Source organism: Suhomyces tanzawaensis, assembly GCF_001661415.1.
Source record: "Suhomyces tanzawaensis NRRL Y-17324 unplaced genomic scaffold CANTAscaffold_2, whole genome shotgun sequence".
Lineage (NCBI taxonomy): Eukaryota > Fungi > Ascomycota > Pichiomycetes > Serinales > Debaryomycetaceae > Suhomyces > Suhomyces tanzawaensis.
This window is the reverse complement of record NW_017963637.1, coordinates 1,558,478-1,582,876: the sequence shown is the minus strand read 5'-3', so window position 1 is coordinate 1,582,876 and position 24,399 is coordinate 1,558,478. Positions and strand designations below refer to the sequence as shown.

At 46.3% G+C, this 24,399-nt stretch overlaps 11 protein-coding genes across 11 annotated transcripts; 5 read left to right on the top strand and 6 right to left on the bottom strand.

Moving 5' to 3' along the window:
• Positions 1-227: 227 nt before the first annotated feature.
• Positions 228-1,541, top strand: CANTADRAFT_48439 (casein kinase; the record flags this gene model as incomplete). Its single annotated transcript, XM_020209582.1, has 1 exon — positions 228-1,541. The coding sequence occupies one exon, from the start codon at positions 228-230 to the stop codon at positions 1,539-1,541; it is 1,314 nt and encodes a 437-aa protein (XP_020066279.1).
• A 1,097-nt stretch (positions 1,542-2,638) lies between these two features.
• Positions 2,639-5,113, top strand: CANTADRAFT_36133 (Zn(II)2Cys6 transcription factor; the record flags this gene model as incomplete). Its single annotated transcript, XM_020208666.1, has 4 exons — positions 2,639-2,857; positions 2,945-3,445; positions 3,479-4,611; positions 4,936-5,113. Coding segments are annotated over 4 exons (2,031 nt in total), but the record flags the coding sequence as incomplete, so codon positions are not given.
• Positions 5,114-5,529: 416 nt separating this feature from the next.
• On the bottom strand, positions 5,530-5,853 carry CANTADRAFT_5121 (uncharacterized protein; the record flags this gene model as incomplete). The annotated part of the gene is made up of 1 exon (XM_020209915.1): positions 5,530-5,853. The coding sequence occupies one exon, from the start codon at positions 5,851-5,853 to the stop codon at positions 5,530-5,532; it is 324 nt and encodes a 107-aa protein (XP_020066277.1).
• A 537-nt stretch (positions 5,854-6,390) lies between these two features.
• On the bottom strand, positions 6,391-9,287 carry RSP5 (NEDD4 family E3 ubiquitin-protein ligase). The gene has a single exon (XM_020207405.1). The coding sequence runs from the start codon at positions 8,790-8,792 to the stop codon at positions 6,453-6,455; it is 2,340 nt and encodes a 779-aa protein (XP_020066276.1). The 5' UTR covers positions 8,793-9,287; the 3' UTR covers positions 6,391-6,452.
• A 1,419-nt stretch (positions 9,288-10,706) lies between these two features.
• On the bottom strand, positions 10,707-12,170 carry DSE1 (Dse1p; the record flags this gene model as incomplete). Its single annotated transcript, XM_020208611.1, has 1 exon — positions 10,707-12,170. A coding segment is annotated over one exon (1,464 nt), but the record flags the coding sequence as incomplete, so codon positions are not given.
• A 504-nt stretch (positions 12,171-12,674) lies between these two features.
• Positions 12,675-14,164, bottom strand: RRP8 (25S rRNA (adenine645-N1)-methyltransferase). Its single transcript, XM_020207404.1, has one exon. The coding sequence runs from the start codon at positions 14,120-14,122 to the stop codon at positions 12,902-12,904; it is 1,221 nt and encodes a 406-aa protein (XP_020066274.1). The 5' UTR covers positions 14,123-14,164; the 3' UTR covers positions 12,675-12,901.
• Positions 14,165-15,023: 859 nt separating this feature from the next.
• Positions 15,024-16,403, top strand: STN1 (Stn1p; the record flags this gene model as incomplete). The annotated part of the gene is made up of 1 exon (XM_020209910.1): positions 15,024-16,403. The coding sequence occupies one exon, from the start codon at positions 15,024-15,026 to the stop codon at positions 16,401-16,403; it is 1,380 nt and encodes a 459-aa protein (XP_020066273.1).
• Positions 16,404-16,636: 233 nt separating this feature from the next.
• Positions 16,637-17,113, top strand: CANTADRAFT_20688 (uncharacterized protein; the record flags this gene model as incomplete). The annotated part of the gene is made up of 1 exon (XM_020206606.1): positions 16,637-17,113. The coding sequence occupies one exon, from the start codon at positions 16,637-16,639 to the stop codon at positions 17,111-17,113; it is 477 nt and encodes a 158-aa protein (XP_020066272.1).
• Positions 17,114-17,283: 170 nt separating this feature from the next.
• On the bottom strand, positions 17,284-21,400 carry CANTADRAFT_191105 (uncharacterized protein). Its single transcript, XM_020206414.1, has one exon. The coding sequence runs from the start codon at positions 21,289-21,291 to the stop codon at positions 17,455-17,457; it is 3,837 nt and encodes a 1,278-aa protein (XP_020066271.1). The 5' UTR covers positions 21,292-21,400; the 3' UTR covers positions 17,284-17,454.
• Positions 21,401-22,432, top strand: CANTADRAFT_191104 (uncharacterized protein). Its single transcript, XM_020206413.1, has one exon. It carries the CDS (start codon positions 21,511-21,513, stop codon positions 21,970-21,972), a length of 462 nt encoding a protein of 153 aa, XP_020066270.1. The 5' UTR covers positions 21,401-21,510; the 3' UTR covers positions 21,973-22,432.
• Positions 22,433-22,893: 461 nt separating this feature from the next.
• CANTADRAFT_47797 (DNA-3-methyladenine glycosylase II) lies at positions 22,894-23,901 on the bottom strand (the record flags this gene model as incomplete). The annotated part of the gene is made up of 1 exon (XM_020209507.1): positions 22,894-23,901. One exon carries the CDS (start codon positions 23,899-23,901, stop codon positions 22,894-22,896), a length of 1,008 nt encoding a protein of 335 aa, XP_020066269.1.
• Positions 23,902-24,399: the final 498 nt, after the last annotated feature.

The window sequence follows — 24,399 nt, the reverse complement described above, 5'->3', positions numbered from 1 at the left end:
AGGGTATCACAATTATCATAGCATCCAGAGAATTCGAAGCCATCCCTACACAGCCAAGCGAAACGAAGACAGCAACGTCGTTCCGGTTAGTGGTCAAATACACAATTAAGACACCAGTTTTGAAACAAGCCACTCAAGCCACTTCAAGTCATTCCAGAAGGTTGGAAGCATAAGCATTTGCTGTACTACAAGCGTGAGTCTCTGATAACCATTAGAAAGTGCATGCCATGGCTAGTAGCTCAGCAAACATAGTTGGTGTTCACTACAAAGTGGGAAAAAAGATCGGGGAGGGTTCGTTTGGTATCATCTTCGAAGGAATCAATATCTTCAACAACCAGCAAGTTGCAATCAAGTTCGAACCGCGTAAATGCGATGCTCCCCAATTGAGAGACGAGTATCGGTCATATCGGATTCTCAACAACAGCAAGGGGATTCCCAAGGCATACTTCTTTGGCCAGGAAGGTGTACATAATATTTTAATTATCGACTTGCTAGGACCGTCATTAGAAGATTTGTTTGACTGGTGCAATCGGAAGTTTTCAGTGAAAACAGTGATTCAGGTGGCTAAACAAATGATCTCGCGGGTCGAGGAGATACATGAACACAATCTTATCTATAGAGACATCAAACCAGACAATTTTTTAATCGGAAAACCTGGTACTCCCGAAGCAAATCAAATTTATGTGGTTGATTTTGGAATGGCTAAGCAATACCGTGATCCTAAATCGAAAGTTCATATTCCATACAGGGACAAAAAAGCTCTAAGTGGAACTGCTCGTTACATGTCTATTAACACCCACTTGGGAACCGAGCAGCTGAGAAGAGATGATCTTGAAAGTTTGGGGCATGTTTTTATGTACTTTTTGCGGGGTGCATTGCCATGGCAAGGTTTAAAGGCTCCAACCAACAAACAAAAGTACGAGAAGATAGGATTGAAGAAACAAACCACATCTATCAATGATCTTTGCTATGGTTACCCCATTCAGTTTGCTCAATATTTGACGTACGTTCGAAACTTGAAGTTTGACGAAACTCCCGATTACAATTACTTGATAGGTCTTATGGATAAAGCGATGTCTTCGATTGGCCTCGAGGAAGATGCTCATTATGACTGGATGGATTTGAATAATGGAAGAGGGTGGGATGCTGCATTAAACAAGAAGGCCAACTTACATGGTTATGGTAACCCACATCCACCCCAACAACGACAACAGCGACAGCAAGCTCAGCATTCACCTTTCCAAAATCCACAGTCGTCAAATAATAGAAACTCCTCGAGCTCCAAACTTGTACAATATCAAAAGAACGTGAAGAAAACTAGATCTAAATCACTCTCCATTGGCAACTACAACTCCATTCCTCAAGATGCAGGGGGCCAATTTAACCCTTACAACGGACCCCAAGCATACCGTAACGGGAACCACCAACAGAGTGGCATGATACCTGTGCGGGACGATGGCGATCTCCATTCCGATACCTCGAGTTTCAACGAGAGGCGCAAGAATAGATCTTGTCTATCCCGGATTTTCTGTTGTATATGAGTGCTGTTCCAGCATAGTAACATCATGATCGGTCTTTTCTGGATATGCTGAGCTACACCATGGCATCAGGTTCCTGGTATGATATTCTTTTGTTCACGGTTCTATTATTATTTTATCACGAGAAATGTATCATGTCTCATAATAAATTGGGCTCTTCGGGTCAAGTTCGAGCCAGTCTCCGTATATACTTCATCTGCAATCTGCTCTACCACCTTAACTAATCTTTTTATATTCCCTGATATATGGCTCAGTTCTCTACTGATTCTTTCCCCTACAGATTGAATCCCGGCAGAGAATTTTTCTTGCTTTCCAAAGTACTTATTATGAGTAGTTCAAAAATTAATTGTGGATTAATGCGCAAGAGATAAGAGCATTTTTTTATTACTAGGTTCCTTGCATGTTTGGTTTAATTAAATTCGGATACGAGGAGAAATCCGCTGTTGATTATTAATTCAATCAGTATAATTTTTCCTGCCTCGCATAGCCTACAAAATAAACCTAAAGGATCTATAAATTTTGCCAGGAGCTAAAGCTACTAGAGTGATCTAGATGCTATGCCTTATACAATACCTCGATAAGCCGATTCAAATATAGTATGAGAAGTTGTTTCTAACCTATGTTAGATTGTAGGATTAGCCTCTTAACGCCAATACTTTCCCCATCTAATTGCGCTTCTTATTCTGGGGTAGTGGTGTATGCAACTTCGCCTCTAGTATTTTCTTAGCTAACGCTGGATACAATAGTACTTCTCAATAGTAATTATCGTACAGACAGGTAATGACCGAGAACGGTTAATCTAGAACGGTTAATCTTACCTTTAGTTCAAATGTAGTCCTGGATGTGATCATAGTCGTTTTTGCTCCACAATGTGGTGCGGCATCGGATTTAACATCACTGCCTCCATCTAAACAGACCCACGAGCAAGAGATTGGATCGACGACAATGGAAGGCAGCTTTGACATTTTCCCAGACTTTTAACTATGAACAACTCTAAACGTCGGCCAAAAGACTCCCCCATCCCCGAACCAAAGAAACGTGACATAATCCGGAGTGAAAACTCCGGCCACGATGACGATGAGTCGAAATTTGACACTGGGCGTACCAAATTGGCGTGTGTCAGATGTCGACGGCGCAAAACGAAGTGTTCGGGGTCCATCCCATGCTCTACATGTATCTCAGGGGGCCATGAGTGTGTTTTCTACAAGAAGCCAAGGGTCATCAAGGTGCTAGACTCGGAAATCCAGGTATACCAGGACAGAATTGAGGAGCTCGAGCGAGAACTAGAGATGGCGAAGTCTCCCAGCGGAAGCTCTGCTGTACACTTGTTGAGCTTGAATTCAGAGTCGTCTGTCGGAGGCAGCCCACCACAACACGATAAAGAGCCATACGATCCACCCCCTCAGACTTCGTCAGACACCATTGACCGATTAAACCTATCCATATGGCTTGGGTCTGCGTCGTCGGAGTTAATCTGCTGGAACTTGAAGCAGTTCAAGATTTCCAGTTCGGATCCATCGAAAAGCAGTGAAGAAATCATCATAAGTCCAAACTTCAGTTCGTTTAACGAGGAAACAACGTATGATGGGTTGTTCCGGGTGGAAAACTTGTTGAATTCGGATGAGGTTCGTGAGATCCTCGAACCCTTGAACTATCTCAAATTTCTCGAGCTCTTTGACAACGTTGTCACTTTCATTAACGCAGGCTACCTTATTGTTGACCCTGATGAGTTCATCAGAAAGGGCCTGGAGTATTTTGACTTCAGCTCACCACAACAGCAGTTGAGAATGGATTTAGTTGACTTCGAAGACGAAGGAAAACGATTTTTCTTGCTAAAGATGGTGACAATTTTGGCGTTGGGAGAAATCTATGGCACCGATTCATACGTGGGGATTAAAAAACCAAATGTAAATAACGAACATATTGAGAATACCGCGAAGAAATGGCCATCTCTACCTGGTTCTGACTATTTTCGGGTGGTCATCAAGTATATGCCCTCATCCTTTTCATTAATTACTTTTTGCAGTCAGCCGTTGGGGAGATCTTTTGAAATAATAGAAATGTTTGGATTGTCTTCATTATACCTCAGAATCATTGACAAGAAAAATGCAGCCGTGCTTTTTACTCTTAATGCTTTGCAATTGTGTATCTCGTTGAATTTGCACAAAGAAAAACATTTAAGATCTCCTGTTGTTAGCGAAAAATCTACACGGAGCATCAATAAGATTTGGTGGAGCTCTTTTTGTTTGAATCAATTTTTCAGTTCAAGAATTGCTCAACCATTGTTATTGAGTCTAAAGGAAATCAGAACGTACAACAATGAGAGACCGTCCTCCGGGACCCAATCACCAGTTATGGAAAAGGATAAATTGATGCATACTATCATTTCGAAGTACAACTTTTCATCCCTGTCTTCCATGAAGTACTATGTCGAATTAGCAAAAATATCCGATCGGATAACGCATGAGCTCTACTGTGTCAAGCTTCCATTTAATAACAAGGACTTCTTACAATCGATCTTGAATATTATTGAATCATTGGTTCAATGGGTGAACGACCTCCCGTATCACCTCAAGCTCAAACTCCCAATGATCATCAAAGACAACGCACTGACGAATCGGTTGATCTGCAGCTTGCACCTAAACTACCTCCACCACATCTACTTATCAAGCATTCCCGTGCTTCTCAACTTTGTGCGGATGAAGATCTTCAATTACTACAAGTTCAAGAGATTAATCCTCAATCCCATCATGCTCAACGAAATGCCCAAGAACATCTCCAACTTGATGCATATGCTTATCAAATCTTGCCAGTTGACCACCAACATTTTCATGACCTTGTACAGGCAGAGATACTTGAGAGTGTTTGGATTCACGGACTTGGACTTCTTGTTTAGTTGCTCGTTGGTTTTTTTGATTTGCTTGATTCTAGGCGTTGATAAAGACAAGTACTTTGCTTTTGATGAGTACTTGGAGATCTCCATGAATATCATGTATGAGATGAATATGGGAGGAAACCTTGTTGCTAAAGGCAAATTGAACCAGATCCTAGACTTGTTACGGGAGATAGAGGAGTTGTTGAAGGAGTTGGGATTGGACACATTAATAGTGCTTCTAGAGAGATTCGAAAATGTTTCCAACATATCCAATCAAAGGAAAGAGGAAGTGAACATAGATCCAACGAGTCACAACTTCAAACCTCCAGTCGTTGAGATCATTAAGCCAGTTTCGGAGAATTTGCTGCAAGATGGAGAACGGAGTGGTCTGTCAAAGAATATGCCATTGACCACACGGCAAGGTCTCGCAAACCACAAGCCGGAGCTTCAAAGCGTTCCTGGTCAGCCAAGTAATGTTCCACTTGTGCCTTTGGCTGGTGGCCTACAGACGGAGTATGGCAGTTTGCAGCCCGAACTCCAGTTTGGATTCCAGCCCATCAATGGAACCGGAGGCTTTAACTACATCACCAACGATCAACTCTACGGATTGACAGATAATACTGACCTTACTGATCTTCGCATTGCTGATGAAGATGTGGAGTTCATGAACCAGATCCTTCAGGGCTACGATAGCAGGCTATCCTGAGGGCCAAGAATAGAACACACCACACTTAAATGAGCTTGATTATGATTACTTCAACGAATGAAGTACTGGTGTTGGAGAATCTTGCAGCTAGGAGGTATGAGGGTTTGTTGGAGTACTTTGATACTGTCAAACTGGTAATAATTTCTTAAGTGCTTGTCAACAGCCTCTACTTTACTTCTCTCGGCCAAATTTACTCCAATAGATTTGCTCTATAGATGACTGGTCTGATTCGCATGGGTATTGCTATTAGATGAAATGGCCATAGCTCAATATACACTTACTCTACATGAAAGTGTTGCGAGATGCTGATGCGAATTACAGAATTGGTACCCCATGATAGTTTTCCTAGGCCAGGAAGTTTCGGCTACACTTTAATAGACATGAATGTATTGCTATGTACTTGAGAAACCTCACTTCTCGGACTCAGACGAGACGCTATTGAACCGGGACCTGCCTCCGTCTTCAGACTCCGACGACATCGATGCCATACTGTTCATCCGGGGCTTGATGGCTGTGTCCTCGTGAACCACAGACACCTTGGCAGGACTTGTGTCTGTGGGTTTGCCTCCCATGTCCTTGCGAGGAAGCCAGTAGTTGTTATTGGTTCCGTTGGTGTGGTAGCTGTAGAACTTGCCGGTATTCACCTGGGAGGAGGCACCGTAGTGGGTGTTTGTCTTGCCACCGTTGAGCTTGGTGTTGATCTTGCCAAAGAAATTGTCAAACAAATCAGGCATAGTGTGGGACGATATGGAAGTTGAAGCTAGGTAGTTGGTGGTAAAAGGTGTAATGTAAAGAGACCTGGTTTATCAGAATCGCTACGATAATGTAACTGACTACGGCTACATGTCACTCCTTTTATACACTTTTCACACTTTTCACCTTTTGGACTAGAGTGGAGAACGCTTAATAATAGCCTGGTAGGAGTGGCTCCTACTGAAGCTACTGCAAATGACCGCATAATCGCGGGGAATAATAGCACCAGGAGGATCGGAGGGGAGTGCATGTTACGTAAGTGGTCCCCACGATAAGGTGGTCCATCGAAAAGCAATTCGATGGGGCCACCACTGAAAAGCAACTAAGCCCCTGGAGGGTGACCAGCGCACATATGGTGGTCGAGACTTCCCCACTTGTGGGTGTGGAGATCTTGCAACAATCTAGGCAAATTCTACACGACTACTGGAGACCCATAGGCATACGTGGATTAAGTATTAAAAGTAAGCAAAAGGAGAACTGGTAAAAAAAGAAAGAGCAACAACAGTTCTACTACGGGAGCTGTTGCAGTCGGGCAATAAGAAGCAGGTAAATGGATAACTATGGGCATGCCTGGAGATGCTTACTCTTGACCGAAACCAACGGTTTCCTCTACGGCCAAGGTCAATTTTTGCTTCAAACTGTCGTAGTCAATGTATGGTGGCAAGTCGACTCTGTTGAAACAGGTGTGGGATTTTGGTAATTGGTTGGCTTCACCGGCCTTTTCGATGGTGAATCTTCTAGGACCATCGGAACCTTGCAAATCCTTGAAACCGTTGACAGGGATTCTGGAGGTACCAGTGGTGAATTGCAACAATCTAGCCTTCTGCTCGGAGTCCCATTCCTTGATAATCTTCCAGAACCATTGTATGACTTGATCGCTTTCTTGGTATCCTCTGTAATCGGTATGTTTCTTCCAATCCTCAACATCAATCTCGGCCAAACCACCAATCAACAATTCCAATTCTCTCTCATCGAACACATTGACCAACTCTTGAGGAATCAATTCATTGAATCCATCAATGAATGCCTTGAACTGTTCTTCGACTCTCTTGGAAATCTTCCATTCGGAGATTAACTCGACGTATTCATGCTTGTTCTCTTCGGTCACTTCTATATCTCTTCCACCTGGCTTCAAATCAACTTCAACAATCTCACCGAATCTTTCATCTTCTGCACTGAAAGTTAAATCTAATATATCTGTGATATCGTTGTCACAAATCCACTTCAAGGATCTGTAGAATTCGGCATCAACACCTTCCATATCTTGCAAGACAACCTTCTTGTGCAACATCATCTTGTACAATGCTCCCACAAAGAATGCATCCAAGAATCTTCTGTGGAAAACACCCAAACCAACAACTCTTCCGATGAACTTGAAGTAACTCAAGTGTTCAGGATTAATACCAGAGTTTGGATTGATTTGCAAGGTGTAGTTATCATGCGACGAGTATTCGAAAAGACAGTAGAATGGATTAAACATATCATGCGACAATAAGAAGAAAAATTCTCTTGAAACACCACCGTAATCCAAACCTTCTTCTCCATCGAACTTGATCATCAATCTCTTCTTCAAATCTTCTGGAGTTTGTCTCATGATTTCCTGGTACGAATCTTCGAAGATATGATCTCTTCTCACCTTAATGTGGCATTGACCTGGCAAAATACGAAGGGCAGGTTGAGATCTAAAGTAGATCACCTTTCTTCTGAAATCACGCTTGTATTGTGGTACGTTTTGGTCCAAAGATGAAGGCAATCTTGGATCATCCCAGGTTGTGGTCTTGGTGTTGTGATCAACAAAATAAACTCTTGCTGTATTGGTTAATCTCATTTCCCATCCAGATGGCAATGGGCCTAATTGACTAACTGGTTGTTGTTGAATCGTGGTGTTTGGTCCAAAGGTACGGATGTATTGCTGTCTCCTTGGATCGACCCAGGTAGTAGTTCTTGTGTTGTGATCAACGAAATATGGTCTTCCTTCATTGGTGAATCTTTGCTCCCATCCGGAAGGTAATTCACCCAATCCACTGGTGGTTGCACCAGAAGCTGCCATCGAGACAGCGGCCGCAGGGCTCACTGGAGCATTAGCACCAGTGGCATTAACAGTCACATTTCCACTAGTTGCGCTTGTAGCGGATGGAAGGTCTGGAGATTGTGGAGTCTCACCGGGCAATGTTCTTCCACGGTGCTGTCTTCTTTCGGCTTCCGTGGCAGTTTGTCTTTGTTGGCCTCTTTCCAGTTCCGATTGCTCAAGTGTTGGTCTTTGCCAAGTGGTTGTTTTGGAGTTGTGATCGACATAGTAAGTTCTTCCGAAGTTGTCAGTTCTACGTTCCCAACCTGGGGGCAATCTACCATATTGATCTTCAAAAGAGGAATAAGGCTTGTTTGCCGTTGCACCTGCGGGCTGGGAGGTGGACAGGGCCTCAGGAGCATCACCAGAAGGAGCTGCAGGTGGGGCAGCACCATTCAGTTGAGGGATGCTAGGTCTAGACGACGAGGCTGGGGCAGCAGCAGATGCCGAGTCATTGGAGTTGTGTGAGATGACCACGATGATCTTACCACTCACAGCCAAGTTTTCGTTTGATTTCTTCAAGTCTCTTGTTATGGTCTCTTCAGAGGTGGGCAAGGAGGTGTCGATGACATCGCCAATACGAACGTTGACCACACCCAAGAAACCCTGGTCCTTCTTCTTGAACTTCTTTTGGTCGAAGACCTGGATCACGAGTATCGAGTCCTCCAAGGAGTTGAAGTTGAATGTCTCGTTCCAGTAAGGATTCAAAGTCTTCTTGGCGGTCTTTGTCGTTTTGGTCTGGGAACCATCAACAGTGATCACTGCAAACGGATCTGGCTGGCGGAAGACGTCTCTCTTGTGAAGGGACTCTGCAGCCACGACCTTGACACTGATAGTGGAAGTTCTGGCCATGTTGTCGTGAGGTGATGACTAATTTGGGAGCGGGTAGTTTAGCGGTGCTGGAACAATTCAACACCGGGATCTAGTCACGGGTGCTTGATGGATGCAGGAAGAGACGTCAGTGTAGGGTGTGTCTAGATATACACAAACTCTCCCCTAAGTGTGGATGGTGGATTACGTCAAGCGTGGCCCTTTTGGTGTGTTGATGAGGTGGTGGTCGATCTAAAAGAATCTAGAGGGGCAGATGTGCGTGATGGGCTAGGCTGACAGTCGGTGCTGGAACAGGTTTGGCAACGGAGGCTGGGCGTAGAGGCGGCTTGGGGATGGTTCACACTTCTGAGCTGGGACTGGTGGAATGCGACGTTGATTTGCTGTGATTTTCAGACCCAGGGCCAGGTGCAGGAGGGGGCTGTAAGCCTCACCGCTGGCGGAGGATGGGACCAGGCTGGCAGGACAAGGGGGCTAGGGCCTGGCGGAAGGTGGCGGGTAGACTACCGGGCTCCTGGGGGAGGNCGGGTGCTACTGAGAGTGCGATGGTAGGCAATAGGGGCTAGCGACACTGACGGCTCGCAGGGAGGTGCGGCTAGGGGTTAGGACGACGGGCAGATGGAGTTTCGCGAGGCGGTCTCGGTGGCCTTTCACACCCAGGCAAGGCGCCGACAGTACACTCCATGCGCGGCGATTCAGCCGATTCAGCCGATACAGGGTCATCAACACGCCATAGACACTCCTATGGCACTGCCATCTTGTGCCAGGTGCCAGCCATGGTCATCAGACGAGTCTCTGGTGGGACTATCGTGGTAATTGGTAATTAGTGACTAAAGCTCGCAGGACTTGTGCCCGGGCGAAAAACCTGAATAGGCTGCAAAAGCCATCGCCAGAATGAGTGAGTTAGACAACGCAGGCTATCACTCTTTCGTTGCTTCTGAAGGCTCGACGGTTGAAGCAGAGTCGGATGGACAGCGACTCTTCTCGTTTGGATCTCATGGCTGAGCAAATATGGAAGGGGACACTTCAACACTGTCGCTCCCTTTGCAATGAACTCCACTACCTCGTATCCTGTTCTCCACTTCTCACCCACTTTTCTTCTCTTATCCAGGCCTAGTTCTGATCATGAATTGGGCACATGCTAGAAAAAGTTCACAGCCAGGAGGATCAGCTACTCTTATCCATACTGAAAAGTATAGGAAAATACTCACAGCACTTGGGAGAACCGCAATTGCTGGACAAAATGGAATATCCCAAATGCAATCAACCTGAAGCTGGAACGAAGTGGTGTTTCCTAAATCGAGACATATATATCCTGAAACGAGTGTATTCAGACACAGTTCCGGCAGTCCCAAGCAGTAAAAGAAAATCACCAGCATATGGAGGAACCAAAATTAGCAGCCAAGATGGAATACTACATTTCACCAACGACCAGTGGCCTCCGCTACCTATAAAACCTACTGTACGTCATGTCATCATTGTCTATGCTAGCTATGGAAGGTGGCTATCACCATTATTAGTTTAGCTGTGGAAGCTAAGGCTGTCGAAGCGAAGAAAGTCGAGGTCTTCAAGCGCCAAGGGCGTGAACGAGGGGTCCCTCTTGTGGGCAAACTCTTGCAGGTGGAACGAGAACGAAGAGTGTCTGTTCTTTTCCAAAGTGTGGATCTCCATGTCATGCTCGGTGTTGACAGTGTGAGTGGATAACGTGTCCATGGAGTCGTTAAACAAGCCGACATCAGTCTCGGGTGACGAGTCAACTGGCTGCGAGTCCACAGAGTACACTGAGTTGTTGGCGTGGACCGGTGTGAAGTGAAACTCGTTGCTGGCCGGCGAATCAGCAATAGAAGGAGCGGGATCATCGTCAAAGAGAGTCTCGCAGGACACATTGTCCACGAGCTTGCCCACGGTGTTAGGCATCTCCTTGGCATGCACAGTGTTGCGTCGTATGATCAACGGCTTGGTCTCGTGCAAGCTTTCGGCCTCAGGGTCTACCAAGGTGGCGTTGGAGTTCTCCTTGCTTGCAAGGAGCAATTGTATATCCTCCTCGCTATAGTACAACTTCTCGGAGTTAATGTTAACGCTGACTGCGTTATAGATCTTGGAGTGGACTCCAAAGAATGAGCTTCCATCGATGGAGAGCACCTTGAGATCCTCAGGATCGCTGCTGCACTGGACAGAACACATGCTGATAATGTTAGTGTTGGAGGCAGGCAAAACTGTACCACACTGTCTTTGATTGATAGTGTCTTCTAAAGAGTTCGCCCTTGGATTGAAATGTACACTATCCAAGCCTTCCTTGAGCCCGCATTCCAAAGGCGAGGATTGGGTGTTATTTGGCATATCGTTAGTGAGATCCCAGTGGATGATATTTCCGTCCCTACTCCCCGTGAAGATATCCCCGTTATTCCATTCTATGCTAGTGACTTTATCTTGATGACCATTCAAACTGGTGAAGCTTTCTTGTTTTCTGATATCCCACAACCTTACCACACCGTCACCATGCGATGATGCAAATACATTTTCGTCGTTAGGATTCCACTTGATAAGATTTGCACCCAATTTTTTTCTGTTAGCTTCATTGGCAACTGACTTGGGCATGTTAAAGCGAGGCTGTCTCAAGTCAAACAATGATACTCCAAACCTACCACAGATTCCCACGTTGTTCGAGCTTTTACTAACAGGATCGAAGTTGTAAATACCGGCAATAGTTGAAATTGAAAGTGGACTTGGCTTGCTTTGAGATTCCGTACTACGAATATCCCAGTGAAACAAGTGATTTGAGTATAATGAAAGCAACAGATCGGAGTTTAGGAAGTTCAATTTGGAGATACTTGCGTTCTTCTCATCTTCAGTCTTGTTTCTTAAATGCTTTTTGTGGTTGAAACGTTTGCAGATTTCTGCAGATGCATCTTCATCCTCCAAGTTGTCACGAACTGAAGGTACAGATATAAGATGTGCATATCCCTTGCTATTGCCTGTCACCAAATACCTTGGATTAGAGGGTAACCATTTCATACTATGAATATTGGGCAAAGAAATTGTATTATGGTGGGTCAAGTAGTTGTCAATCAAGTCTAGCTCATAAATGAACAAATTTGCCTCACTGTTTGCACTAGAAATTGCTAAAGTGGGATTGGATTCTTGATTGTTAATACTCATGGAAGTCAAGTTTAGGTTATTATCAGGAATCTTCCAATAGTTGGATTTAATATTCAAACGGTCAAGTGAACAAGATTGATTGAGGACTTGGTTATCTTTGCTGTTGTTTGGATTCAAGAGCCATGACGAACAATTATTGGTGTATGGTAAACTCTCCACACTGGCTATTGGAGAGAGTTGAGGACTGTACCGCCGGATAGCGTTGTTTCTAAACAACAAGGTAGGTTCGTAAAAGTCACCCATGGTAAGATAAGGTTCAGTTGTTCAAGCTTCTGAGGTTGATAGTTAATAGCTTAGGCCTTTCAAGGTATGGAGTTACTGGAAGGTATGTGTTGACACTCAAAAGAATACTAGTTAATGTGGGGCAAGCCATTTGTGGAAAAGGATCCTTATATATGAGGAGGTCCTTCGAAATCCACTCTACAGTAGATAAAGTTGAATTAACAACCATCTGGAGCTGGCGTACCTTCCTTTTTCAACCCTTTTCGGGCATAGTGCAAGCGCAGGTGGTGCATGGCTGGTTCAATACCCCCAGAAAAGACACATCACGTGACCAATTTTACGATAATCTTGCATATACTCACAGGCTGGCAGTAAGGTGTCTCTTTTGTGCGACCGAAGTTAGGAGATTGCAGCCCCGATTTTTCCCAAATAGGACTAGGTACAAGTCAAACAGGCAATCCACGGAAGACATTAATTGTTGGCTACATGAAAGGAGGTTTATTTTCTACTCCAAAAAATAATAAGATCCTAAAAACCGTGTATTGTCATTAAAATAAGGAATAGCTACAGGTGGACGTAAGATTGTCTGGTAATATTATCTCCCAACGTCTGGATAGCCTAAGTTATTCGATTTTTCTACCGAAGGAGAAATGAGGCTCCTGTATTGTTGTTCAAGGCACATGACCAACATAGCTATTTGGCTCGGGTTGATTGTCTGGGCGAAATAAGCAAGCGAAACCTAAGCGGGTTGCCTATCTTCTCTTATAGATACATGGTTTGAGCAACCATTCACCTTCGGGTCTCTCAGCGCGTTTTTTCTCCAACTCCTCCTTCTCTGTCTCCTGTTCAACAAATTTTTTACGTCTCTCTAATTTGGCGTTTCTTTCAGCCAAAATATCGGCAGGAGGCTTGAAAAATTCGAATCTAGTGAACATTTTATTATCGTTGTCGGTCTTTTTGTGGAAAAATCCGCAGAGCTTTAATTTCTCAACAAAATCGGCTCCGACATCCTCTGGTTTGATTGACTTAGCGCTGGCAGATTCGGCAAATCTGGATTTGATCTCAGCGATCCACAATTCTCCTCTTGGCGTCAACAACCTGTAGGCTTCGTTGATGAAATCGATGAAGTTGGTGCCCATCAACGCCAAGCAGAAAATGACGACCGTACACGAACCATCTGGCAATGGGACGTTCTTGATGTCAGCCACCGTAATTCTGTCATTGTGCTTCTTCAAGTCAAAACTGTGTACCTCCACGTCCAACGATTTTGGACCAGCATTTCTCTTTTGCTTAGTCTTCTTGGCGGTTTTGTTGTATTGTTGCACCATCTTGTTCACATCCAAGGCCAACTGGGCTTCTCCGCACCCCATATCGGCAATGACGATCTTCTTGTTAGGTAAGCCCGGCAAGCCACCTGGAGCATTAACCGCCTTGGTGGTAGCTCTGGTCTTGATCTGTTCAACGAACACATCCACGGGATTTTCAGGCCACGACTGGACTTGCGATCTGAACCCTTGGTGGTACTCATCGAACAATTCTGGTTGTTCTTTCAACAAGCGCAAGGCTTCCTGGGAGGTGGTAGTGTATAACTGCTCGTTAATCCACCTGAATCTGGATCCCGAGAGCTTGGCCATCATTTTCTTTTGTAAAGGGGTGAGGTTGGCGGTGGCCATAGGGGCCACTGGTGCCGGTTGGGCCTTTGGGGCTTCTTCCTCGACCTTTCTCTTTTTGGCAGGGGCATCTGCAGCAGACTTTTTGCCCCTGTGACTCTTCTCGACACGCTTGGGCTCTTCCTCGACCTCATCGTGCTCGTCAGCATCGCCATCGGCGTCTCTTTGTCTCTTGTGCTTCAATGCATCCACCTCGTTCTTGAATGCTTTGTCCAATTTCTTTTCCTTCTTGGACTTCTTCTTGCCGCCAAGGGCCACCTTGTCCTGCTTGATGTCCCAGCCTTCTACTTGAAATAACGCCATCTTGGTAAATGTCCTTGGGGCTACTTTTGAGATGAGATAAACTTCAAGTTTGTTCTGAAAAAAGTTCTGATGAGAGATGAGATAAGCACGCCATGGAGAAGTTCTCCACATTGCAACTCCGGCTCTACGGCTGCCCATCTGGCTCGTCTACTTAGCTTGCCATTTTCCGCTCAGACTTTTGCCTTTAAGTAAAGTTAAACAGTTTAAAATGCCATGGCTAGTAATTGGTAGTTCAAATCCACCCACTAGTGGCTATTTAATTTAGGCGAAGTCGTACCTTTTTGACTAGAATTTCTACTACTCTGCCCTGATTGCAGTACTGGACTGTGAAGATAGCTTTGTGGGTACATAATTGTAAGAGATCAGAAACGAAAATGCCCCAAAAGCCCAGCCTGTAATCCTCCTGGTGGTGACCCCACGCGTTTATCAAAATACACCAAAACATGATCTCAGCGCTACAAAAGAACCACAGTGGGTGCAATCCCAACACATACTCTACAAGTGGAATCAGCTGCTGGCCACTAGTACCACCACTGACTGCAATAGTCGAACAGCTCAGGACTTGAAAAGCGCAGCACTTCGGAAATCTTCAGGTGAACTAATAACAGGCTGGAAGACCTTCCAAGCCAGCCCATCGATAAGCTCACGACGGTATTCGATTTCTGCGACAGAATAGGCCAGAACTCTTGTTATCGACCAGTGAGTTCCACCCACAACATCACATAGAACTACTAGTAACTACTGTATCACCACGCTAGTAACTACCACAACACCACCACTAGCGACACCACAACCACAACACCACTAGTGACACCCATAGCACCACACTAGTCTGCATCACCACCCAGGATCAGTGGCGCTAGCATTGCTTCCCAGTATCATTTCCCCAAGCATATGACCCATGGTCGACCTAGCTCAAGGAGAGAGCCATATCGTGGTACGACATGGCGCCACAGAGTACTACCACCCCGGGTTGTTCCACATCTCCTCCACCTTCGAACACACGGTGCCAGTCTTCATCAGTGATATTGTCCACAGCAGGAACTTGTCCGCCATCTATGGGCCATCTGTGTGCCGTGACATCGTCATGATCAATAACCACCCCATAAAAACAGTTCGGGTGTTCGGACGGGTGATCTCCAAGAGGGAGATCTTTGCATTTGACAACACCACCAAGGACCTGTTGTTTATGTTGGAGTTGGACGACTGCTCCGGGATTGATCTGAAGATCACCATAAAGGTACGTGCTGCTGGCCTCGCCTACCCCAGACTAGATTACAACTCGGTAGATGACAAGATATTGGAGGTGGTCGGTACCACTCTGATGTACAAGAACCAGCATGAAATAACGGCCCAGGCACTTAGATGTCTAGAAAACACCACCAAGACTACGTACCTCGACCTCGAAATCACGCAATGGAAAGAACGACTAGATTACAGAGACCGAGTCCTCAAACGGCCCTGGGTCGTCCAGCCCATCCGGGGAACTAGTCCCGGCCTGATTGTGACTAGGTTCGACTACAGAGACCAAAAGAGACGAGAGGCCAAGGAAAACTTGAAGTTCAACATACACGAAGTTCCACAGCTTGCGAGAGACGATAGCTTGATTCTCTTTCGTACCGAAGGAAATCTGTCTCGCATGTCTCATGAGGTTCATGATGTCGCTTCGGACTCGGACGTCGAAATTGTCCATGTCAAAGAAGTACCGTTGCAAATAGTCACCCAGTTTCAAATATCCATTGAATTCATCAAATGGATCATACGACACGATTTCCAGACGTTCCAACTATCGCACATCTACGGCGATCCACACATATCCAACTTGCTCGAAATCCTCGTCAAATCATACCGGGCATTCGCCGATATAGGAGCGTCCGATCCCATCTACACGAAACTGTTCCATGAGCAGAAGGAAATTCTTTTCCACAGGATCAGACATGGATTAACAACTGCCAAGTTGATCAGCATTACCAGGAGCCAGAGGGTGCGCTCCAAGAACCTCAATGCATTGTACGGCCATCTCAAGCAATGCTGTGAAGTCATCAAAAACAGTATGCTAAGGGATAGAGAGACCAAGATCTTGGACGTTTCGAACTACTTGGCCACAGTCAAGAGTAGAGGTCTAGTCTCAGGAGACATAGACCTCAAGTATATCAATGCCATTGTGGACTACATTACCACTGACGTGTGGCACGAGCGAGCTCATTGGAAGTACGACCTCAAGCTTACCCAGTGGAGCTATTCACAGACATCAGTTGCTAAAGAGCTTGTGATCCTCTAAATAAAGTGCAGACAAAATGGACGAACCAACCTCATTTCGAACACTTTGAGAACTCGTTAATTCATGCCGCCTAGAGAAGTTCGGCAACCTACCACTAAATACTCAACACCACCTTCAGTGCACTGCACGATAGGCGACTATACCATAATACTAATATTGTAGTCGCGCCCGGAGATGTCCGAGTCGCTGATAAGCCATATATAATCGCAGATACTATCTCCTTCCAAACGACAATGTCCGTTGATCCCATCACCTGCCACATCCTAGATACCTCCAGAGGCAAGCCTGCTTCTGGAGTCACCTGCCAGATCTACCACATCGCGCCATTGATTGACAACCCCGAGGACGAATCGGCGTATGAAATTGGCCAAGGCAAGCCATTTGCCATGAACAGAACCGACCAGGATGGCCGCATCAAAAAGTGGGTACTTGATCCCAACCTCTCTACCGATGATAAGAACTACTTAGGAGTTACTGGCTCGGGGAGTGAGGTCCAGTGGGCTGACTTGAAGCCAGGTATCTACAAGGTGAAGTTTCTTACTGGTAAGTACTTCCACACTTTGGGTGCCAGCGAGCCATTGGCACTTGCCTCCAGAACGTTCTTCCCGTTCGTCGACATCATCTTTCAAGTGAAGAATCCTCCAGATGCTCACTACCACATTCCGTTGTTGTTGTCCAACCATAGCTATACCACCTACAGGGGAAGTTAGAGCACCCCAAAGGCCTCCATCGGATCATCTACCCACAATACTCCACCTGCTAGACAGTGGTTGTGGGGCCAGAATGAATGTAAGGACTATTGCTATATCTGTTAGCCTATATAATACCTGAGAAGTAAACCACCCAATTTAAAATAGTATGCATCTTCCATTGAATAATAACGTATCATACTCTATTGAATAATGCACCAACTAAAAATTCCCGAATGAGAATAGTAACTCCCCAACCTTGAGAGATACAAGAATCACTTTGGTATGGCTCTAAATTACTACTTGACGGCACTCATAAAATAATCGAAAATTACACTAGGACGACTCTAAGAATATATTGACTAATAAAAGAAATGAGTGTTGTTTTGGGAATTTTCGTGCACTAACATCTCGTTGCATTTGTAGTTGTTCAATTCGTTCTTGATGTTGTTGATCTCGTGAGATTCCGTCAACGTGTACTGGGTCACCGACTTATTGTAACGCTTGTACATATCGGGTGCAAATGTTTCATTGATGGATATCTTATGCGAAAAGATTACCTTCTTGCCTGATCTTGCCTCACCGCCTCTCTTGAGAATCGAGGAAGATGGAGATTCCAACTCGGTTGTCCTTTCAGTGTTTTCAAGATCCTCGAAGTTCTTGACTGCGATCTCAACGAACTTATAGTCCTTAAATTGTTTGATGTATTTCAAATGTCCAGGAAGATTTCTCCGCTGAAAGTCTGAGAGGTTGCTGAAAATTAGATTCAATTGGTCATTAGTAACCACGATAGGTCCATCCCCGGTAGGAGCGGGTATCAGATAAGACACAGGGAGAATATCGGAAGTTTCGTCGATTGTGCTCAAGTCACTATCGTCAATATTAGACCAGTTGAATTCTTTTTGTAAGAACCGAATATTATCATCAATGTAAACTTCTTCAGACATAGGTCTTCCTTGTCTGGAAAACCTTGGATTGGAATCCACAGATACAATGGCTTCGTCGTCTGCAAGTCCATCCCTGAGTTGCTGATCCTTAATTTGAGCACTTGTCAACTCATCATCCTTCAAAAATGGATCCTTAACTGAGGGGCGAGAAGTAAGGATATTCTGAGGAAGAGGGGTGTCTAGCATCTGCTCACTTTCGGTGAGTTTCTCATCAAATGTTAACATCATCTCGTCAAACATGCTGTCTTCTCTTTCGATACTAGGTAACTTAGTTAATACCGGCTCCATAAATACCGAATCAGGTCTTGGGGTAAGTCTAAGTGGCTCTGGCAGAGGTTTTGGTATAGGCTCTGGAGCTGCTTTTCTGCTAACAAACTTAGAACTTATCTTTGAGGTTTTCAAGTTTCCCAAGGAGAAAGATCTTTTGTATTTGTTTGAATTAGAAGAATGCTGAGATTTCAGGTCAGTGGCTGGTTCTTTGTGCGATCCAGTCATTGAGTAGTAGGAACCCGACTTGATTGATTTGGAATCCAATATGTTACTGACATTGACACTTCTACTGTCTACCTCAGTTTCAAAGTCAGTTTCTTGGGTAGTGTTGTATTCTGAGCTTGAAACCTTTGGTGATTTTGTAGACGAAAACATCTTTTTGAAGAATGATTTCAAGTTTGACTTCGGCTTTTGAGGGGACACATTTGTAATGGGTTTATGGGGAGACAAGTTTGACATGGATTTAGACTTGGACTTGGACTTAAGGACCTTTTGTGGTGAGTCTAATCTTGGCTCTGAAGCGGAACCAGCCGAATTTGAGCCAACACTTGTGGTTGGAGGTTTAGGAGGCTTTACATCAGGTTTAACCCCTGCGACATCAAGCATTGAACGTAGTTGAGGTTGTGAAGCAATCGAGGTTTTGGAGCCTTCGTGAATTGAATATAAGTGCAAAGATGATTGTGCTGATAAATTGTCATGCTCTTTGAATGCAGTAGGGGGTCTCAAATCATCGTGAGCACCATGAAGAAATGCAGTTGGCGTTGGAGCCGGAAGGGGCGAGTGGGGACCCGATGCATCAATTCTATGAAGAGGTGAAGATGGTCTTGGTGAATGGGTTGATAATTGTCCTTTGGAGAACTGGCCAGGAGTGAGTGGAGGAGACGTTGCGCCATTTGGCGAAATTGGTGAATCAACTTCATTATTTATAATGGAATTGAATGAACTAATGGAAGAAGATGCCCTGTCATGTTTTCTAATTTTTTGGCCACTGATAACAACAAGATCGCCTCTAGGAGGAACCTCAGCTTGATCGTCATTGAGGAAATTGTTGAACTTATCATCAGGATGGAAATCAAAGAACTTGGTATTCTTTGGGGTTGTGGGCTTGCTCACACTGGGAGAAGGATTGTGGAAGGATTTATCGTGGCTTCTGTCCTTCTTGGGTGTAGACTCGCCCAGCTGTTCCTTGACATGTACAGCGGCAATGTTCATCTGTCTATCAAATGAATCATCTTCGATGGTTGGATCCGGTAATACACTTTCGGTTCGATCAAGATTCATTCTCAAAGGATGTGATTGCACATTCCTATTTTGATTACCAACCAAGTGTAATGCCAAATTACTGCTGGGGAGAGTTGGGGCATGTTCACCGGTGGGTGAAGTCACTGGAGTAGAAAACAATAAATCATCGTCACTGTGAATCTTACTGTTAATTGTGAGTGTTGGTGCATAGACCTTGGTGGTGCTTGGTGATGGTTCGGATTGGTGAGTCTTACTTTCCGTAGCATTCGTTGTAGTCTTGGAAAGATTCTCCTCGCTGACTTCATTCAATGTGCTCAAATTACCATCGTCTTCAGCGTCGTCCGAGTCACTTGAAGGAGCATTAACTGGCACATTGGCCTGGAGATCCGTGGTTGGTTCATCTTTGACATTCTCTTTAGGAGCATTCTCGAGTGGCTCATCAATACTGTTCAAACCCTTCGCATTGGGGCTCTCGTATTGCTTCCTAATGTCTTTGATATCTTTGAACGCAATGTTTTTCTCGGGAGTAGAGGGCCCACTATTGTTGTTGGTACCACTACTTAAGGTGTTCGTCATTTTACTATCATCGATCGAAGTTGTGGGGGTGTTTGACATGGAACGGTTCAAGTTTGCATTTGACGTGACGCTGGAAGGGTCGGTTGTGGTGACAGATACCGAAGCTGTACTTGAAGTTGAGTATGCAGAAGAAGAAGAAGAATTTGATCCATCCGAATAATTTGACCCTGCGGATTGCGTTTGCAGGAGTACTTGATCGTCGTTCTTAGAATCAGATCCGTTTGTAGGAGATGCAGCACCGGAAGATCCATACTCGCTGAAAGAAGTCGAAGAGCTATTTGCGTCAGATGCTTTCAAGATATTATTCGACTGAAGCTTTTGGAGCTGGGCCAGGTTCTGGTTGTGGTTGTTGAAGCCTCCTTGTGGGTAATTGTATCTGGCACTTGAAGAGCTGACCGTGTTGGTCAAGCTGTTCTGGCGGGAATTGCTATTGAACGGAGAGGACACGTTGGAAAGCATGGAGTTAGACCTCAGATATGGGCTGTCGGAGCCTGAGTTGAGGGAGATGTTGGTGGGGGTGTCCAACTTGTTTGAGCGGATGTTTTTCACCAAGTTTTGCTTGTTCAACTGTTTGATGTTGTTGTAGGAGCTCGACTTCTGTAAACCAGTCACAGGGTTGACCGAGGGTAAGGCAGGGCTTGGCAAGGTATGCAAAGACTGAAGGGAGGAGTTTCTGGGGATAACTGAATCTTGAGAGGCCGAATTGGAACTCAAGGAATACGACGAGTGCGACGATGCAGACGAGGATGCCACAGGCAACGATTGGAGCTGGTGCTGGGGAGCCGTGGACTGGGTGTTCAACGAGTTTGCTCGCGAGTTCAGCTGGGGGGATGGGGTCACCTTAGATGGTCTGTTTCTCTTCAACGGAGTGAGTCTGGGTCTGAATATTTCACCGTTGGGGAAGTAGTAGGTGCCCCCGTTAGTCTTGTGGAACCCGTCTGTGGACGCGAGGATGGGCGACGCCGCAGGCTGGACGTTGCTGGGGACCTTTTTGATAGACTTCTTGATGAACTTGTCGTCGAGCGAGAGGAGGTTGTCGGTAGAAAGGGATCTGGCGGAGCCGTGGGTGGAGGGAGCAGCGCTGGCTGAAGTGTTGAGCGTCGATAGCGAGGTGAGCGAGTTCTTCCTCGACGAGGCGAAGGTGCCCAGGGGCTTGTCAGACATGGCAGTGGAGGATGTTTCTATACGAGGCTAGAGCCTGTTATCGTTGTTAAGGAAACGAGAGAGCACCACGGACGAGCAAGGCCTGGCGGAAGTGGTGGAATTCGAGAAGACGGCTGGTTTTGAAGCTTTCGAAGTGTTTCGAGCGGGTATGCCAAACAGGTGAGAAGCGAAGCCAGTAGCCGAGTTCAAAATGGGGTGAAAAAGCCACGGAGAGTGCCGATGAGGTCGTGGAGGCCAGACGGGGGTCGGGGGTGGGATACACGGACGCTAGGCAGGTGTGGGTGCTTTGGGAAGCGAGTGGTAGGGGGAGTGATTTCTTGTTTTGTTGTGCAGTTTGAGACACCACAGGGCGCAACTACGAGTGGTGGTGGGCAGGCTAGTACAGAGTGCGGGAACGCAGGTACGGAAGGTGCACCGTGTGTGGTGGTGCTAGGGAGAGATAGGGAGGTAGGGGAAGCGCTAGGGAGAGGTAGGGGGAGTACTAGGGGAGTACTAGCGAGTGCTAGGGGTAGTGAGTGCCAGCTGGTGCCAGTACGCCACCAGTCTTCGGTAGTCGTCAGAGCCGGCAGAGCGTGGAGGCACTGGTCCATCCGCAGCGTCCGTCAGGCCCCATTGGGCGCGATGCGTGCTGGGATTAGCGCGGTGCTGGCCCAGTGGTGCCACGCTAGGCAGCCGTTTTGACCGCAGCGCATTGATGGGTTTCTGGCGGATTCTGGCACACCGACGGATCTGCCAATTCCGGACGCTTCCGACGGACTTTTCACCACGAGGCCGGAGGTGACGATAACACTGGCAATCTTGGGCCTGTAACGCATTGCTGGCTCGGCTGTGCTCAGGGCGACCCGCGGCATCCATGCTGGTGACGGTTCGGGTGCGTAAGCGGTGACGCCAGCACCCGCCCGTTGGTTGTGCCCACCCTAAAACTGGCCACTTCGGCAAGAACCCTGCCCGTTTGGGGACGGGCTGCGACCGGTCGTGTCGCTACCGGCCCTGTTTGTACCCTGCAATGGGTGCGAAATTTGTGGTAGAGGAGGACCCTCTACCGCTACAGCCATGTCCCGCTCGTTGTTGATACTACTACTCTACTCAATGTCGGTGGTGCTGGGGGCTGTAGAAAGCCCCTCCGCTGTTACGAACCCCAGTCACTTCCGCACAACTCACGTTCGGCGCATCATCTCCGTGCCCCCATCTGATGTCCACAAACAGAGAGAGCACCCAAGCCAGTCCTCCTGGGAGGGCCCGTCGGACTCATGGCTTGCGGGCTACCTTGCCTTTGCATCCAATCACTCTTCCTCCACTTCTGGTCCCAAGTGGACTGGATTTGCCGTGGATTCCGACCGCTACGCCCCTGATACTCTCGACGTAAACCAGCTCATTGAGTACCTCACCACCGAGAAAGGGTTCCGAGCCGAGGATTTGGAGTTCTTGGCCACGGCAGACTTGGACTATGGCTTCGACGAAATCGAGAAGGAGCTCGACAAAATCAAAGACCGCCAGAACAACGGCAACAAGATCATCGATATCGGAGGAGAAGACGGAGAAAATTCTCCCAACAACGCAGCAGCCACCACGAGCATCAGTCCCTATTTGGTGTGGCTTGTACTAGGAGCTGGCCTCGCTTCGTACACTGGAATTCTCTAGGATCTCGATATTGGTAGACCCCAATCGCCACAAAACAAGCATCCACGGCGACTGGTAGGGGCTGAACCGCAACCCCACCTGCTTGACGTACTCATCGTGAAGTGGAACCCAGTCGCGACGGGAATCCTTCTTCTCGAACTTGGATCTCTTCTTTAATAATGCCCTCAACTCTTCGCTAGAATGTACGTGCGTCTTGATTTCCTTGAGAAGCTGGGGCCGTCTGCCCAAGTATCGAGCCACCCCTCTGGCAACTCCCAAATCATCGTAGGTAAAAACGTCGAGATCACGGAGTGTGAACAACGCAAACATCTTGGCTGACCACATTCCGATTCCCTTCAACTTGACCAATTCCTCGACAATCTCCTCCAACAGACTCTCGTCGTAGAACTGCGTTTTGACAAGGTTCGAAGTGGGGTCATCGAACACCTGGCTGATGTGGAGGGTGTAGTTGAGTTTCTGGCTCGAAAACCCAGCCGACTTCAACTGGTCGTAGGTGAGCTTCAAGGTATTGTGGGCGTTGATCTTGAGGTCTCCAAAAAGAGCCCTGAACTTGAGCTCCACTGCCTTGGCTGACGCCCCACTAACTTGCTGTGCCAATACTCCTGTGATTAGCGAGTACCAGTACGAAACTATGAGGTCCTCGTCACTCAACTGTGGTACTGATTGACGCTGGAAATGGGTGAAGTTCTTGTGCACGATAACCGGGTAGAGCGAGGGGTCAATGGCTACGATGTGCTGAATCCCCTTGACAAATTCGGGAGTGTGGAAGTCCACAAAGCTCTGGGGAAGACTGTGGTCCTCTGGGATGACGATATGACCCAATACGTCCTCGATGTACGGCTTGGAGACTGCCTTCTTCTTGGCCCTGGGAGCGGATGTTTTCTTGACTTTTGCCACCAGTTCGCTCGACTCAATCTTGATAGTTTCAACCACGGCACCGTTGGCCCTGGAACGGGTTCTAGCAACCATAATGGGGTAGAACGGGACGCGTTTAGATATCGTTACTTTGCCTGCTGGAAGTAACAGGATTGAAGATGGCAAATAGAAGAATGTTGCCAGTAATGAGCCAGTGACGCGTCGATTGCGAGTGCTGTATGAGTTGTGACTGTCTAGGAGGTGATTCTATGACGCGTGTCGATATGAAGCCAGATCCCTTGGTTTTATAAGAATCCTTGACTAGTGCTAATATCCCAATTCGGTATCAGTGAGATTCGTTGCTATACAGTGCAAGACATCTCTGATGACTAATTGGTGGCAACTAATACAATAGTTTGTACTAGAATGGGGCCAAGACTGTGAGCTGGACCCCGCAACAGAAATCACGGATGGCGTGTGTCACTGGTCTTGGAATTTTCTGATTTATTGGCTATTTTGGATTGTAGAACGTTACTGGGTAGGTAGGCTGTGGGTGTTTCCAAGAGTGATAATGTACGAAGGTTTGGATCTGGTAGAGCTGGAGACTCTGCT